Source organism: Camelus ferus, chromosome 14 (assembly GCF_009834535.1).
Source record: "Camelus ferus isolate YT-003-E chromosome 14, BCGSAC_Cfer_1.0, whole genome shotgun sequence".
Taxonomy (NCBI): Eukaryota; Metazoa; Chordata; class Mammalia; order Artiodactyla; family Camelidae; genus Camelus; species Camelus ferus.
The window spans coordinates 7,244,506-7,258,159 of NC_045709.1; the positions used below are offsets into that span (position 1 = coordinate 7,244,506).

Genomic DNA, 13,654 nt, shown 5'->3' on the forward strand with positions numbered 1-13,654 from the left:
AAGAACAAGGAACTCCCATTGTAGTAGACATAAGTTTCTCTTTATGATATTCATGAAAGAACTGAAGACAGTGAATAGTGAACACAAAAGAAAATGTTTCCAAACACTATAGAAGTAAATATTTTCCTGTGCAATTGAAAAGGAGAGCTACCCACCCAACCTTAGTCTTTGATATCCTAATAATGAATGTTATCTGTTTATGAAAGTAGGAAATTTAGCAGTCACTTCCTTATGATTCTAGGGAATCGATCCTTATGATTCGAATTTTAGAATTTTGAAGCTAGAAGGGAGCTTAAAGAACTGGTCCACCTTAAGAGCGTGTAAGGGTGATTTGCTTATTTTAGTCAACTTTCATAGCATTATGTTTAACCAAAAATTTATTGTATGAATTGTTTCCTGATTCAGGTAGGCCTCCCCTCTAATTAGCTCGAATTAACAGGTATTTATGAATATCACCTTTTAAATGAAGACAAATTGCTCAAAATAAAGCAAACAACCTACCACACCAGTGTTTGGAAGCAAAGTTCCTGTTCAGGTCTGTTCCGATGCAAGAATTATTTTCATGGAAAGAACGGTTCTTTCTCCACATTCGATTCTAAATAAACAAAACACAGGTAACCAGGGCGGTCATGTCTGCAGTTCACAAAAGATGTGACTTATAAAGCCTAAGTGGACAGCATTGTGTTTCTCTCCTGCAGCTCCGTGGCTTCACCCTGTAACTGTCCTCACAGCACCTTTGCACCACCCCTGTTCTGTCCAGGTCTCAGCCGGGTTCACTCAAACTATTTTAGTTTGAACCACATGAAATGGTATTTGATGAGTTTTGACTCAACAAAATTTTTTTCATTTGGTTTTGCTAGGCTGATTGTTGGCCTTCTTGTTTGGTTTTGTTTCCTTTAAATTAGTTTTAGGCATTGTCATTTTGAGTTCCTTCTAAGAAAAGTAAAATAACTTTGTGTTTCAACTCAAATTAAAACTATATCATGAGTTCCTTTTTTTAATTGACATGTACTTGACATATAACATTGTGTAAACTTAAGGTGTTCAACATGTTGATTTGATACATTTATATATTATAATATGATTGCCATTGTATTTTTCAACTCCCTGCTCCAAAAGTCCATTTACTATATTGTCCTTGGATAGAGGATGTATCAGATATTAAAATGATAAGAACAGATACTACACTGGATCTTAGCCAAAAGGCCGAGAAGCGATTGAGATAACTTTTTCATCAATCTCCTTCACCATTCCCATCTCTTCTGCTTAAATTCCCATCTACATAAAATAATTCCTTATGTTTCTCATCACTGCAATTATTCTCATTCCCCTTAGTGTTTGTATGTGCTATTCAAGTAAGTTTTTCTGGACCTTATATGTTCAACTATGTTTTTATGTGCTTCTCATTAAATTTTAAAAATTACTGCACTTCATATTGCTTGAGTAATTTTACATGAATCATGATGAAAGATTACCAACAGTAATGGTTCCCAGTACTATAGATGAGACTGACCATGATACTCATACTATGTTTGTTCATGACTAAGTTAAAGGGTACTAAGTCTTAAATTTGCACATTGGTTAGAATGCAATTTTGTTACAATGCAAGTTCAGTTAGAATGCTGTTCTAATTCTTGCAATTTATGATTTTACAAATCAAAGTGCCATTCAAATAATTCCTAGTAAGAATGAATGGATGTAGGCACTGTGCATCAAATGGTAGCTAACATCACAAAGAGAGATACAACTAGATATTATGCACCTTCTGTTGGGAGAACACACTATCACAGTGAAGTAGTCTTGCCAAAAAAGTCAAATCTGCGTCTGATTAAGCTTCTAGAATCCAAATATCAAGTTTTAGAAAATACAGAGGACAAAGGAGCATGTTAAACTGCAACATGGCAATGCAAGAAGGAAACCCAGACAACGAGCAACTCTTTTCTTCAATGAAAAAAACTACAAGGAAATAGAGAAAAAGAGATGGAGAGAGAGTTTATGGATTACAATAGAAATAAAAGGTATCAACCAATCATGACATATTAGTCTTATTTGGATTCTGAACCGAAGAAATAAACTTTTTTAAAAAGTTAGGATACAATTGGAAATTTAAATACTAATTGGAAAGTTTATGATATTTAGTAATTATTGTTCATTTTAAAGTATAATTGTACTGTGATTATTTTTTAAGACCCCTTTTAGAGATGCATCCTGAAATATTTATTGATGAAATGACAAGGTGTCTGAGATTTGCTCCAAAATAATATAGGTAAGGTAGAAGTGGGGCGGGGATATAGATGATAAAAAGATCGGCCATGAGTTGACTGGCTGTATGATAGGTAGAGTTTACCATATAATTTACCATACAATTACCATATAATTATTTACCATGTAATTTACCATATAATTATTCCCACTTATGCATGATTGAACATTTCCATAATGAATTTTTAAAAATTTTTGTAATAAAACTATTATGCCAGGATCCAGGATTCTATAAGTAATTCAGCCTGTGTATACTATATCCCCGAAAGGGGCATGTTTTGTTTTCTTTTCCTTCACCTACCTTTTTCCATGTGTAGTCATAACCGTCCACATTAACCACTGGCATAACATAGAAATCCATATGCCTCAGAAGGTTGGTATACACCTTCTCTTTCTCGTAGAACTGAGTTACCTACAGTTTAAACCAAGTATGTTTAATAATGTATCTTTTAAACTCTTATAAATTTTGTTTCTTTTTATAAGTTGAGATATAATTGACATACAATTTTATATAGTTGACCCTTGAGTAACAGGGGTTTGAACTGTGTGGATCCACTTGTATGGAGATGTTTTTCAATAGTATATACTACAGTACTACACGAACTGTAGTTCATCGAATCCACGCAAGCAGAACCATGGATATGGAGGGCTGACTATAAAGCTATGTGTGGATTTTCAAGTGTATGGAGGGTGGGCTCCCCTAACCCTTGCATTGTTCAAGGGTCAGCTGTGTTAGTTTCAGGTATATAACATAATGATTCAATATTTGTGTATATTGTGAAGTTATAATCTTGTTAACATCCATGTACTTAACTTCCACTAAATTTAGTCTATTTCTTTTCTTTAAAAAAATATTTGGCATGTCTAGATTTTCAGATTTAACTTTCAGGAAAAAAATATTAATTCCTTGAAAAGTCTGAACTTAAGGTAATATGCTGCCAAGTGGTGGTAAATGCCTTGGACATGGGACAGGTGGTAAAGTGCATGCTTAGCTTGCGCAAGGTCCTGGGTTCAATCCCCAGTACTTCCTCTAAAAAATAAACAAACAAACAAACAAACCTAATTACCCCCCCCATTAAAAATTTTAAAAATTTTATTGTTTATGCTGACTTGGGCTACAAAAATCAGCCTCACAGTGTTGGGGCAAAATACTCGACTATGAGCTTTTTGAGCTACATTTTGTTTCCCATTGTATTTCCACAGTCTGGAACCTCATAGGCAATTCATAAATATTTGTGAAATCAAAAATTTCATCTTACAAAGATTGAGCAAGTGGGTGTGGGGGGGTTACATGCAATAGGAGGGAAGACGTGTCAGGGTAGGAGGGACAGCAATTAGGGACAACTTGACTGATATGAATTAGAGTCAATATGAATTGGACTTTCTTTCCTGTCCTTTTCAGGTTCAGAACTAGAATGAAAAATGAATGTTCCTTCCCTCTTGCTTTGCATGCTGCTCTCTCCACTAACTGCTGCTCCCTTCATTGTCTAAAATGAATAAAACTACCCAGTTTGGGGAAGGTTCCAGATCATTGAATAACTGGGCTGTGCTTAGGGTCTGGTGGTAGGAACTTTTCAGTAGGCTCACGGATACTGTAGCTCCATTGGTGGGGGAGAGGAGATGGTAAGGCAAACAAAGGTAGGTAGAAATGTATTTTTCTACATACAAAGACATTTGCGTTGATACAGAGACAGCAATAACCATTATCAGAAGGACACATATTTCAAGTTATTTTTCCAGTGGCAATGGCTCTTTGTATAAATCAGTGTAGAGAACATATATGCCCATTTCACAGGATCTGAAGCATAATTTTTTTTACTGTTTTCATTTATTATAGAGGTTTATAGTCATTATAATATTTACTTTTATGACATACTCTTTGTCTTATATATGAATGTTTATATGCCAAGGCCTTCTTCAAGGACAAAATTCCCTATTATACATGGAAAAGTATAATCTGCTTTGTCGTGTTGTACTTTATGGTAAGTCTCCAAGGGCTGAATATGGCAAAGGATATCTGGATAATTCAAACCAAAAGAAAAAGAAATTAATTGGAACTCACCTTAGATAATTGCTTCAGTTCCTCCCTTCACTTTGTAAACATAATACAAGTGCATATGTTTCTTAATTATGTTCCAGTGTTTAGCCTCAGCCAGAAATTTGGAAAGGATAAGGCAGACAATCTTCAGGGTGATCTAAATGCTTAAAGTCATGGTTCTCAAACTTATTATGTGTAAAAGTCAGCTGGGAAGCTTGTGAAAATTGCAGATTCCCAAGACTCACCTCCAGAGATTTTAGGTCGAGAATTCCAGGATGTGAGCTGGGAACACACATATTTACTAAACAGGCCACTTGATTCTGACACAGGTGGTCCTAGGATCACATGCAGAGAAACTCTGGCTTAAGAGAATGTGAATACTCACGTAGCCTATGAACCACAAGCAGAAAGCAGGAGAGATCCATTCTCTGGCATGGATTCCACAGTCAATCCACATGGCATTTTTGGTCCTTTGTTCTTTTCTAGAAACCTGCGCACAGAAAACCAAAAAATAAGAAGAAGCTTCACGATAATAACGTGCTATAAATAGTGCTTCTATTTAATCCTTTTAGAAAATCTATTAGACGTGCATTATTCTCTGCGTGTCTTTGAGAATTCTCAAGGGAAATGAAAAGCTGGTGTGATTAAAAGATACTAGCTAAGGTCACAGAGCTGGTGAGAGTCGGTACTGCGGTCTGAAGCCAGGACTCTTGATTTAAACTCGTTTTATTCCCCTACAATTACCTGGTGATACCAGAGCTGCATGAGGAAGTGTAGCGGTAAAGACCAGAGAACTAGGGCTTCGGTCCATGTTGTCACACTCCAGTTAGAACTAAGCGGCTATGTGCTGGATAGGCGGCTTTCTGGGGGAGGTAGGCAACAGAGAAAGGCTTGGGAGAGGAAAGCCAGTGATGCCCGAGATAAGCTTGGATTTCTTCATCATTTCCCCAGGGTGCACACTTTTATTGTGCAGATTATTTCCCTATTTGACACAGAAATAAGCACACATCTAACCTCACACAAATTCGCACCAACAGATCTGGGGACAGAGGCCTCGTTCTGATTTACAATATGGGGGGGGGGGGCAGTGTAAGCTGCCAACTTTCTGGAATAAGAACTCCCAGCCTTTCCTCAGTGATAGCCTTTGATGTCTTTAGAAGAGTTCTCTGAACAAAATGAATCACAGTTTTTTCAAAATTAGAGCACAATTTTAGAGCATGGAGAATGGAGAAGAGTGCTGCAAAATCAAACAACTATGTGGGGCTGGAACTCCAAAACAAGAAAAAGAGAGTTAGATTCTGAAATTGCCACCTACACCACTCAGGAAGGTTTCTTCTTAACTAACCTGGAGCTAGTGATATTTCAACGAGAAGGCAAGTGAGAACATCAAATGGCATTGGCCACAAAGGGTCTAGTTGGACAAAGAGGAGAATTACCTGGCTGATTTAATCTACTCAATTTAAAAGAAAATCCTGAGTTGTCCAGACTAGCTGCCTTACTCAGCCTTCTGGCTAGCTGTGTTCCGCAAACTCTCTTGGTACCTGTCCTGAGACTGGAAGGATGGAGGAACCCCAGAGACTCACATGATGTGCATATCCTTGACTGAGTAAGATCGGGACTAACGCACGCAGGAAGCATGGTTTTCCCACATGTACACCTAGGTCGCAGAAACACAAGTTCCAAAGAATACACACAGCACGGCTGAAGGCAACTGTCGTAGGTGGGTATGCCACGATTACATGGATCCAGTCTGATTAACCATCTCAGCTGCCAAGAGGACCCAGTGTTTCCTATGTCTGCCTTGAGTTTACCCTGCAAATTCTTGTCAGATTGAACAGATTAAAACCCAGAAACCCTGACTCAAAATTTTATCTTTGGATGATCAAAGAGGCTTACCTATCACAATTAAGATAATGTTGGAAAAATATGTGTAAATGTATTATATATACTAAATCAAATGTATTTTTCCAATGATTAAACTTTTCCAGGGCTTCTTTTTATTTTGTTTGAAAAATTTGGGGGAGAAAAGAGTGGTAAAAAAACAGAACTGCAGAATTAGAAATTAACATACAAGAATTAGTTTAGTTTCATGGCTCCCAATATTCTTTCTGTAGCCAAATTCACTGACTTTATTAAAGCCAATTGATTCAACTGAAAATAAATAACCAAACAGATGGTGGTTGAAGAAGCTATCATATCAGTCCTACCGCCAAGGATCTCAGCATTGCCCTAGTTCCTATCCTTTCTGGGTTTCATTGTTAAACTCTTCCTTTAGTTCCAAAAATTGTATCAATGTCCATATTCGTCCAATACCAGATTCCTCTCTCTCTTTTTCTTTCTTTCTTTCTTTCTTTCTTTCTTTCTTTCTTTCTTTCTTTCTTTCTTTCTTTCTTTCTTTCTTTCTTTCTTTCTTTCTTTCTTTGCTAAGTAAGCCAATCAGAGGTGGTGGTGGCGACGTAAATAAAATAAGAATTTAAAAAGTAAACCAGACCACTGCCCTCATTTTGTGAAGGTAGGCATTGAAGCCCAGGAAGGTTAAATGGCTTATCTATGTCACATAAACAGACACAGAGTTGATTCTAAAATGGAGGTAATTACTCTTACACCAACGCTGCATTGGTAAAGGGGAAAAAAATTAAAGGTAATAGCCAATCCCTAAATAGCTGGATATTAAAGTTGAGGAACACTTGTCTCCAGAAGTTAAATTAAAATCAAAAACGAAAACAAAAAAAAAAAATCGAAGTAATAACAAGGATTGCTGGAGAAATAACATATTCCCCAAAGTTGAAAGATCAACAGCTCTTCCTACAACATACCTTTAAAACATAAAGTGGATACTTCTCATATGAGGATCCAATGTGGATTTTTTCAATCATATCAGGATACCGCTCACTTATAACTTCTATCCAAGAATAGATCTATCAAAACAGAAACCAGCAGTCAGTCTCAGGGCAAATTCAGAGCATCTCTCTGATCAAAGGAAACAGACACTTTCTTTGAGGGAAGGAGATCCCTCTAAAACCTTTGTGTGTGGAAAAACGAGGAGCTAAAACACTGGGGACAGGGTGTTTCTTCCATTGCTTAGGAAAATCGATGAAATTAAAGTTTTTTTTAAAGTATCAAGGTTTAGAGAAAGTGGAAAAGTACTAAGAAACTTATGAAGTAGGAACAGTTAGTCTTTAAAGCATGGCTTCTTAAGTTATTTTCAAAGGCTTGTCACAATGAATCCCTGCTCTGTGTATGAAATCCTCTTTACCATTCATTCAAGAGTTCATTTTTATATGAGGTTTTTTTTTTTTAATATTCACTTTTCAAGAGTAACCTAAGGAAGCCCTGGGCACTGTCTTTGCACAAGGTAAATGGAGGTGTCATTATTTCACACTTACAGTGAGATCTGTGAAATGATCAGAGACAAAATGGAAGACAATCTGGAGAAAAAAGAATTCTCTTCTACCCTGGGAAGTAGTTTGATTCTGGACCTCTCTTCCAGGTAGGAGTCTAGTGGTTTCTGATCCTATCAAGATTCCAGTGGAAGGAAAAAAACAAATAAAAAATTCTAAGCCTGACTTTAGGCTGGTGTCCACTTCGAAGCCGGTGTTGAGTGATGGAACCTGGTCATGTTTTGATGTAGACCAGCTTCTCAAGGGCCATATTTCAACTCTGACACCTTCTGCAATGGGAGTAACCAATCCTTGGCCTGATTTCTGGGAACTTTTTTAGAGGTAGTTTCAAATAGCAATCCTAGCTGAGGGGAATTGGAGCATCATTTACCTTTGGATCCTCTCAAAGTGCCATAACTAGGGTGAGTGGTATGTGCGAGAACTTGTCCTGTGCTGGGAACTGAGATGCTCCTGGGAGGCCTTTGTGTCCCAAGCACCCCTGAGGTCAGCGTCTGAGGTGCTGGAAATCTTTCCTCATTGGGCCCCTGTTTACCATCATTCTTCTAAGGCATGAATATATCTGAGAGAACTACTACATCAAACTATTTTATGTTACGGCATTGATGGTTCAGTAGACGTCCTCCAGCAGCAGAGGATGTGCTATATAAAGGCAGCTCTTTATATGACCTTTATTCACAATCTAATCTGAGGTAATGAAGGTCACATCCTTTGAATAACTCTCTTCTTTTGCCATTTGTTTTAAGAGGTGTATTTTGGCTGTTTGTTTTTCTCCCTACAGTGGTTTACTTAAAATTTGAGAATCAATGACAAAAGAAACCCCGCTTGACCCCCAGGTGAACTTGGGGGGAGGGCTGAAGGAGAGATCAGCGGTGGAGGGGAAGAAAGGGCTTGGCAGAATTTCCTGAGAGCAAGACTGTCATGGTTCCCACAAACCTCTTAGAAAGGACTGGGGATGGGAGGGAGGAGAGGTGCAAACTACTTTCTGGAATGTCATTGTTATGAGCTGAATTGTGTCCCTCCCCCATTCATATGCTGAAGCCCTAATCCCCAATACCTTAGAATGTGACTGTATTTGGAGATAGAGCCTTTAAAGAGGGAATTAAGTTAAAATGAGGCTGTTAGTGTGGGCTCTAATCCAACCCAACTGGTGTCTTTATAAGAAATGGAGATAGACTGGGATTTCAAAATTGTAGAATAGATAAACAAGATTATACTGTATAGCACAGGGAAATATACACAAAACGTTATGGTAGCTCACAGAGAAAAAAATGTGACAATGAGTGTGTATATGTCCATGTATGACTGAAAAATTGTGCTGAACATTGGAATTTGACATAACATTGTAAAATGATTATAAATCAATAAAAAATGTTAAAAAAAAAAAAAAAAAGAAGTGGAGATTAGGACAGAGAAAGGCCAAGGATGTGCACACACAGAAAAGGCCACGTGAGGACAGAGCGAGGAGGCAGCCATCTACAAGTCAAGGAGGGACACCTCAGAAGAAACCAACCCTGCTCACACCTTGAACTTGGACTTCCAGCCCCCAGAACTGTGAGTGAATAAACTTCTGTTGTTTAAGCCACTCAGTATGTGGCATTTTGTTATGGCAAGCTAATACTTTTTTTTCCTCCCATGTCTTTCCAACTCTTTCATGGGAAAGAAAAAAATAACCTTTCAAACAAAATAGTTAAACTATACCAGAAAAATATTTTAAAATACTTCTATTTAAAGCACTCTTCTCTCCCCACCAAACCCAACACAGCAGCGACATAGTTTCCTTTTCCATTTTGCAAGTCGTGCCTACCCACTCAACCCTGGGCCTCAAGTTTGCATATGCAGGACTGCAGGACTGATGAGGGAGGTGGTCCAGGTGGAACAGACTAAGGCAAGACAGGAGAGAGAAAGGAGGGGGCCGCAATTTTAAGATCCCTGACAACCAGCGAGGCACATTGATTCTAGGAGCAGACTGAATTCTGATTTAACTAACTGGAAAGGAACAGATGCTTTTGAAGATTAAATAGAAAATTGATTCTTATTACTTAAGTCTTAGACGTCTTAAATATGGATGGGGACCTTAATAGTTTCTGGGCACCTAGCCAAAGATGATAAAAATGCTTATATTAAGGAATATAGCAGCATACTCCTATGAAAAAAATAAATGGTATCAGGGGATTTGTACCACTTGGAGTGCATTATATTGAAAAGAAAGTGCTCCGGGGGTTTACCCTCTCAACTAACAAATATGGGGAAACGGCTCCTGCAGTATGATGTGAAAGCTTACTTCATTCAACTAAACAGCAATATCTTGCTTACATTCCTTCTAGACAAACTGGAACCTAGAAGGGTCAATAGAAAAAAATCAATTTCTTAAAAATTAAAACAAGGCATTATTATTTTTTAAGGCATTATTATTATTGTTACCATTTTAAATAGGTTCCTTTTATAAGTCAACTTTATACTACATATAAGTGAATAAATCCCTTTCATTCAGTGAGATAATGTGGTGACTATTCAATAAGGGTACAATCAGGATAATGGTCTGAGGAGACATTATTAATTGGACTATTAATTTATTTGTGGCAGTTTCAATAAAAAGACACCATTTTTAATTTCCTGCTGTTCCTTAGCATGTTACACCTAGCAGTTTGAGATACTCTTAGCTGTGGACAAATATCCTGCTCAGGGGCAATTTACCAAAAATGATGCAGTCTTCCCTGGCAGGATGTCTACAAAAGGATGAATTACCCCTGGTAATCAACCCAATTGTGATTTTGTGATTTTTTTTTCACCCTCTTCCACCCATTAGGATTCTTTAATAATTTCTCATGGCTGAAATGGTAACACTCGTTAAATGAAAATGGTAATTTCGGAGAGAAACGCAACAGCTTACCTCATTTAGTGAGTGATAGTGTTCATAGTAGGAGGAGGAGGCCCGGGGGTTGAGCGTGTCCTTGGTCGTCTGCTGCTGGATAAGATCTTCCACATTTTCCAACAAGACACTGGGTGATGAAACAGAGGGTGAGCTGGTTTCCAAACAAGGCCCTGAGTTTCCCACATGGCCGATCGCAGGCACGACAGGTGAGCATGGGGGTAAATCACTAAGAAATCTAACAAGGCGAAGTTCATCAGGGTGAAAACACCACCAGCTAGTGTCACGGGAAGCCGAAACTCACATACCCCGCGGGCTGGAAAGAGTGGGTCCTAGTGATACTGTTTTTCAGGGCCTCCAAAATCTCATCCTTTCCCCACCATTATCAACATTTCTCAACTGTGACTCGTTAGTGTCTTTTATGTGAACATGTAGGTTAATGAACAACTTTCTTTAATCCAGAGTAACATTGTATTTTTCTGTTTTCAGCTGAGGACGGAGGAGAAGCAGAAAGCTTTTTCTTTTTGTTTTCCCTTGTGACAACCATTGGCCTATATCATATGTTCTGCATGGTCAAATCTCTAGAAAAATAAGAGCACAGGAAAAGGGAAAGAATGGGAAAGTGATCTCATTTAATTTCTCTTGAAAAGTGCCACAGAGTTAACCAGGCAAACATTTTAATTAAGGCAGAGTTGAGCCATTCTGTCACCTGGGGTGAAAGATTTGAAAGTTGGTGGTCATTTTAATAAAGCTTTCTTTATTTTTATTTAGGCCAATAGTAAAAGTCTGATAAAAGTCAAGGCTTTCACATCAGAAAGGTCTGAGTTTGACTCCCAGCTCTGCCTTGTCTGGCCTGTTGAACTTGAGAAATTCCTTTGTAAGTTTGAAAAATGGTTTCATCTGCATCATGAGGTTAGTATCTACCTCACAGGGTTAAATAAAGATTAAATGACACAATGTATGGAAAGGCTCAGCACTGTTCCTGGAAAGCAGTAAACACCAGCAACATGTTATTAATAATAAACATAGTGTATTATCCAAAGGTCTCCCACTGATACACAGAAGAGAGCATGGCCCCCAGGAAATTCTAGGGCGGCAGGAGGACACTGGCCCTTGGGCAATGGATACAGAAAGGAGACGCTGGACAGCAGACCCCAAAAGGAAGAAGGTGTGGATGCTGAACAGAAATCGCCCCGATACAATTTTTAATTTACAGCCAGACATTCCAGAATGTTTACTGACCTTGTGAAGGAAGCAAAATCCCTTGTAGCTGCTGCTTTTTCAAGAGATACCACAAAGCCTACAAAAGGGAATGACAGTTTTGCTCCCCAAGTCCAGGCAGACAGAGCAGAGGAACTCTAAGAAGGAAGGGTCTGGGGTATTGTAAGGGGCTCCACAGTCCTTTTCAGATAAGGGACTGAGGTCATGAGAAGTTAAACCACCTGTCCAAGGTCACAGAACTAGCCACCTGGGCTTCATCGTCAGTGCACTACAGAGATTTCCACGTTGCCATGTTTAACACGTTTATTTTTCCAGGAAGCAATTATACCATCCACTAGCAACCTGCATCATAGTCACTTATAATAGCTACTCGGTGAATAGGGAGTGATGCCTACCTGAATAGAATTCTGCTCTCATTTAAATGGGCTTTCACATTGCTTACATCAGACGCATTCACAAAAAAATGGACTTCTTTCTTCTTCGCAATAAATTCAGCTGTTACTGGCTGCCAGAGAACAATCTGTGGTTGCAAGGGGGAAAATGGATAAAACAAAACAGTTGTTCACGGCATTCTCATCTGCAGCTAAAGCCATAAAAGGGTGTCTATACGGGAAATAAAAAAGACATTTCCAGATCACTGATCCCTCTTCACACATGTGGTAATGTAAATGTTTATTTAGTGTAAACGCTATTCATTTTAGTCTCCTCTGTAACCCCAGTTGCTGAAGAGCCTGGAACATCGAGGTATTCCACATATTTGGTGAGACAATGAACTAACGAATGAATGTGTGAATGAATATATTAAAGGCCCAACTGTCAAACTAGGAGTGTATGTTGAATGTTTAAAGAAAAATGAAAGTTTATCTAGAAAGAACGTTGATTCAATGTTGTTTTTCTTTAATAAAAATTCCATACCCTTGATACAATGATTATGTTGGTGTTCCTTTTCTTTCAACTAACTAATGGCCTTTCGGTGATGCCTGCCCATAATATTTACATTTTTTTTTTCTAGTTCACGGTACTTTTCCAAAGCACATTCACACTCCTTGCCTTTGATCATTGTAACAACACTTTCACATAGATGAGGCATGTGTGATTATTTTTATGGTGCAGATGGAAATAAAGGCTCGAAGCTACATTGTCTAAAATCACACACCAAGAAGTGGCAGAGGAAGAGCTAGATTCTGACTTTCTGGCAGTAGTTCCTCTGTCCATGGTGTGGTGGCTGTGAGAGTGCACAGGTCAGCTCTTCCGTGGGGAGAGGTTTGTTGACTGACCTTCCCAGCTGCTGCCCGTCTTGATCCACCACCGGCTGAAGCTGTGCTCCTCCAGGGCTGCAGACAGCCAGTGACTGAGCACTGCAGTGCATTCCTGCTAGGTAAGGGTTTCCTCTGACAGGTGACTTTGGCTTAAGGTCGTATCATGGCCTAGTCAAACTGTCATTGGAACTGCCCTGCTGTCTAGAGGTTGTCCATGCACAGCCCTCCTTTCTGCCCAGGTGTCAGAGCTTCCCGATGGCATGAGGATGCTCCCTGCCACCTCCAGCTCCCTCCTCTTCATCCTTCACAAGCATCCCCCTCAACCAGTCTCTCACACCTCTAGTCTGGTTTTGACTTCCGCTTCTCGGAGAACCCTAACCCAATGAACATGGAGCTGTTAATTTTCTATCATGATATTTTGTTACTCTTAGCAGTTTTCTACATTCTGGGGAATTGGGTCCCAGGCATGAAAATTTGCATATATTTTCTTTTGTGGTTTTGATGCTTACTCCTTGGTTAAGAACTATTAACTTTTAAGCAAAGTTCTGTTGGACTTCTGTTATTGTAGTATCTTTGTTAATTCACACTTTCAATCCCAAGATAC

The 13,654-nt window shown here is 38.7% G+C and overlaps 1 protein-coding gene and 1 pseudogene across 1 annotated transcript in view; both read right to left on the reverse strand.

Moving 5' to 3' along the window:
• CPB2 (carboxypeptidase B2) overlaps positions 1 to 13,654 on the reverse strand; it is a 34,833-nt gene that overhangs the window by 8,496 nt on the left and 12,683 nt on the right. The window contains exons 3-8 of the mRNA XM_006187348.3: positions 12,187 to 12,311; positions 10,592 to 10,700; positions 7,117 to 7,218; positions 4,686 to 4,790; positions 2,564 to 2,674; positions 502 to 595 (exon numbers count right to left, since the gene is read on the reverse strand). Of these exons, the coding sequence (XP_006187410.1) occupies positions 502 to 595; positions 2,564 to 2,674; positions 4,686 to 4,790; positions 7,117 to 7,218; positions 10,592 to 10,700; positions 12,187 to 12,311 (646 nt within the window). The remainder of the gene's footprint in view (positions 1 to 501; positions 596 to 2,563; positions 2,675 to 4,685; positions 4,791 to 7,116; positions 7,219 to 10,591; positions 10,701 to 12,186; positions 12,312 to 13,654) is intronic.
• On the reverse strand, positions 1,039 to 1,218 carry LOC116668749 (annotated as a pseudogene).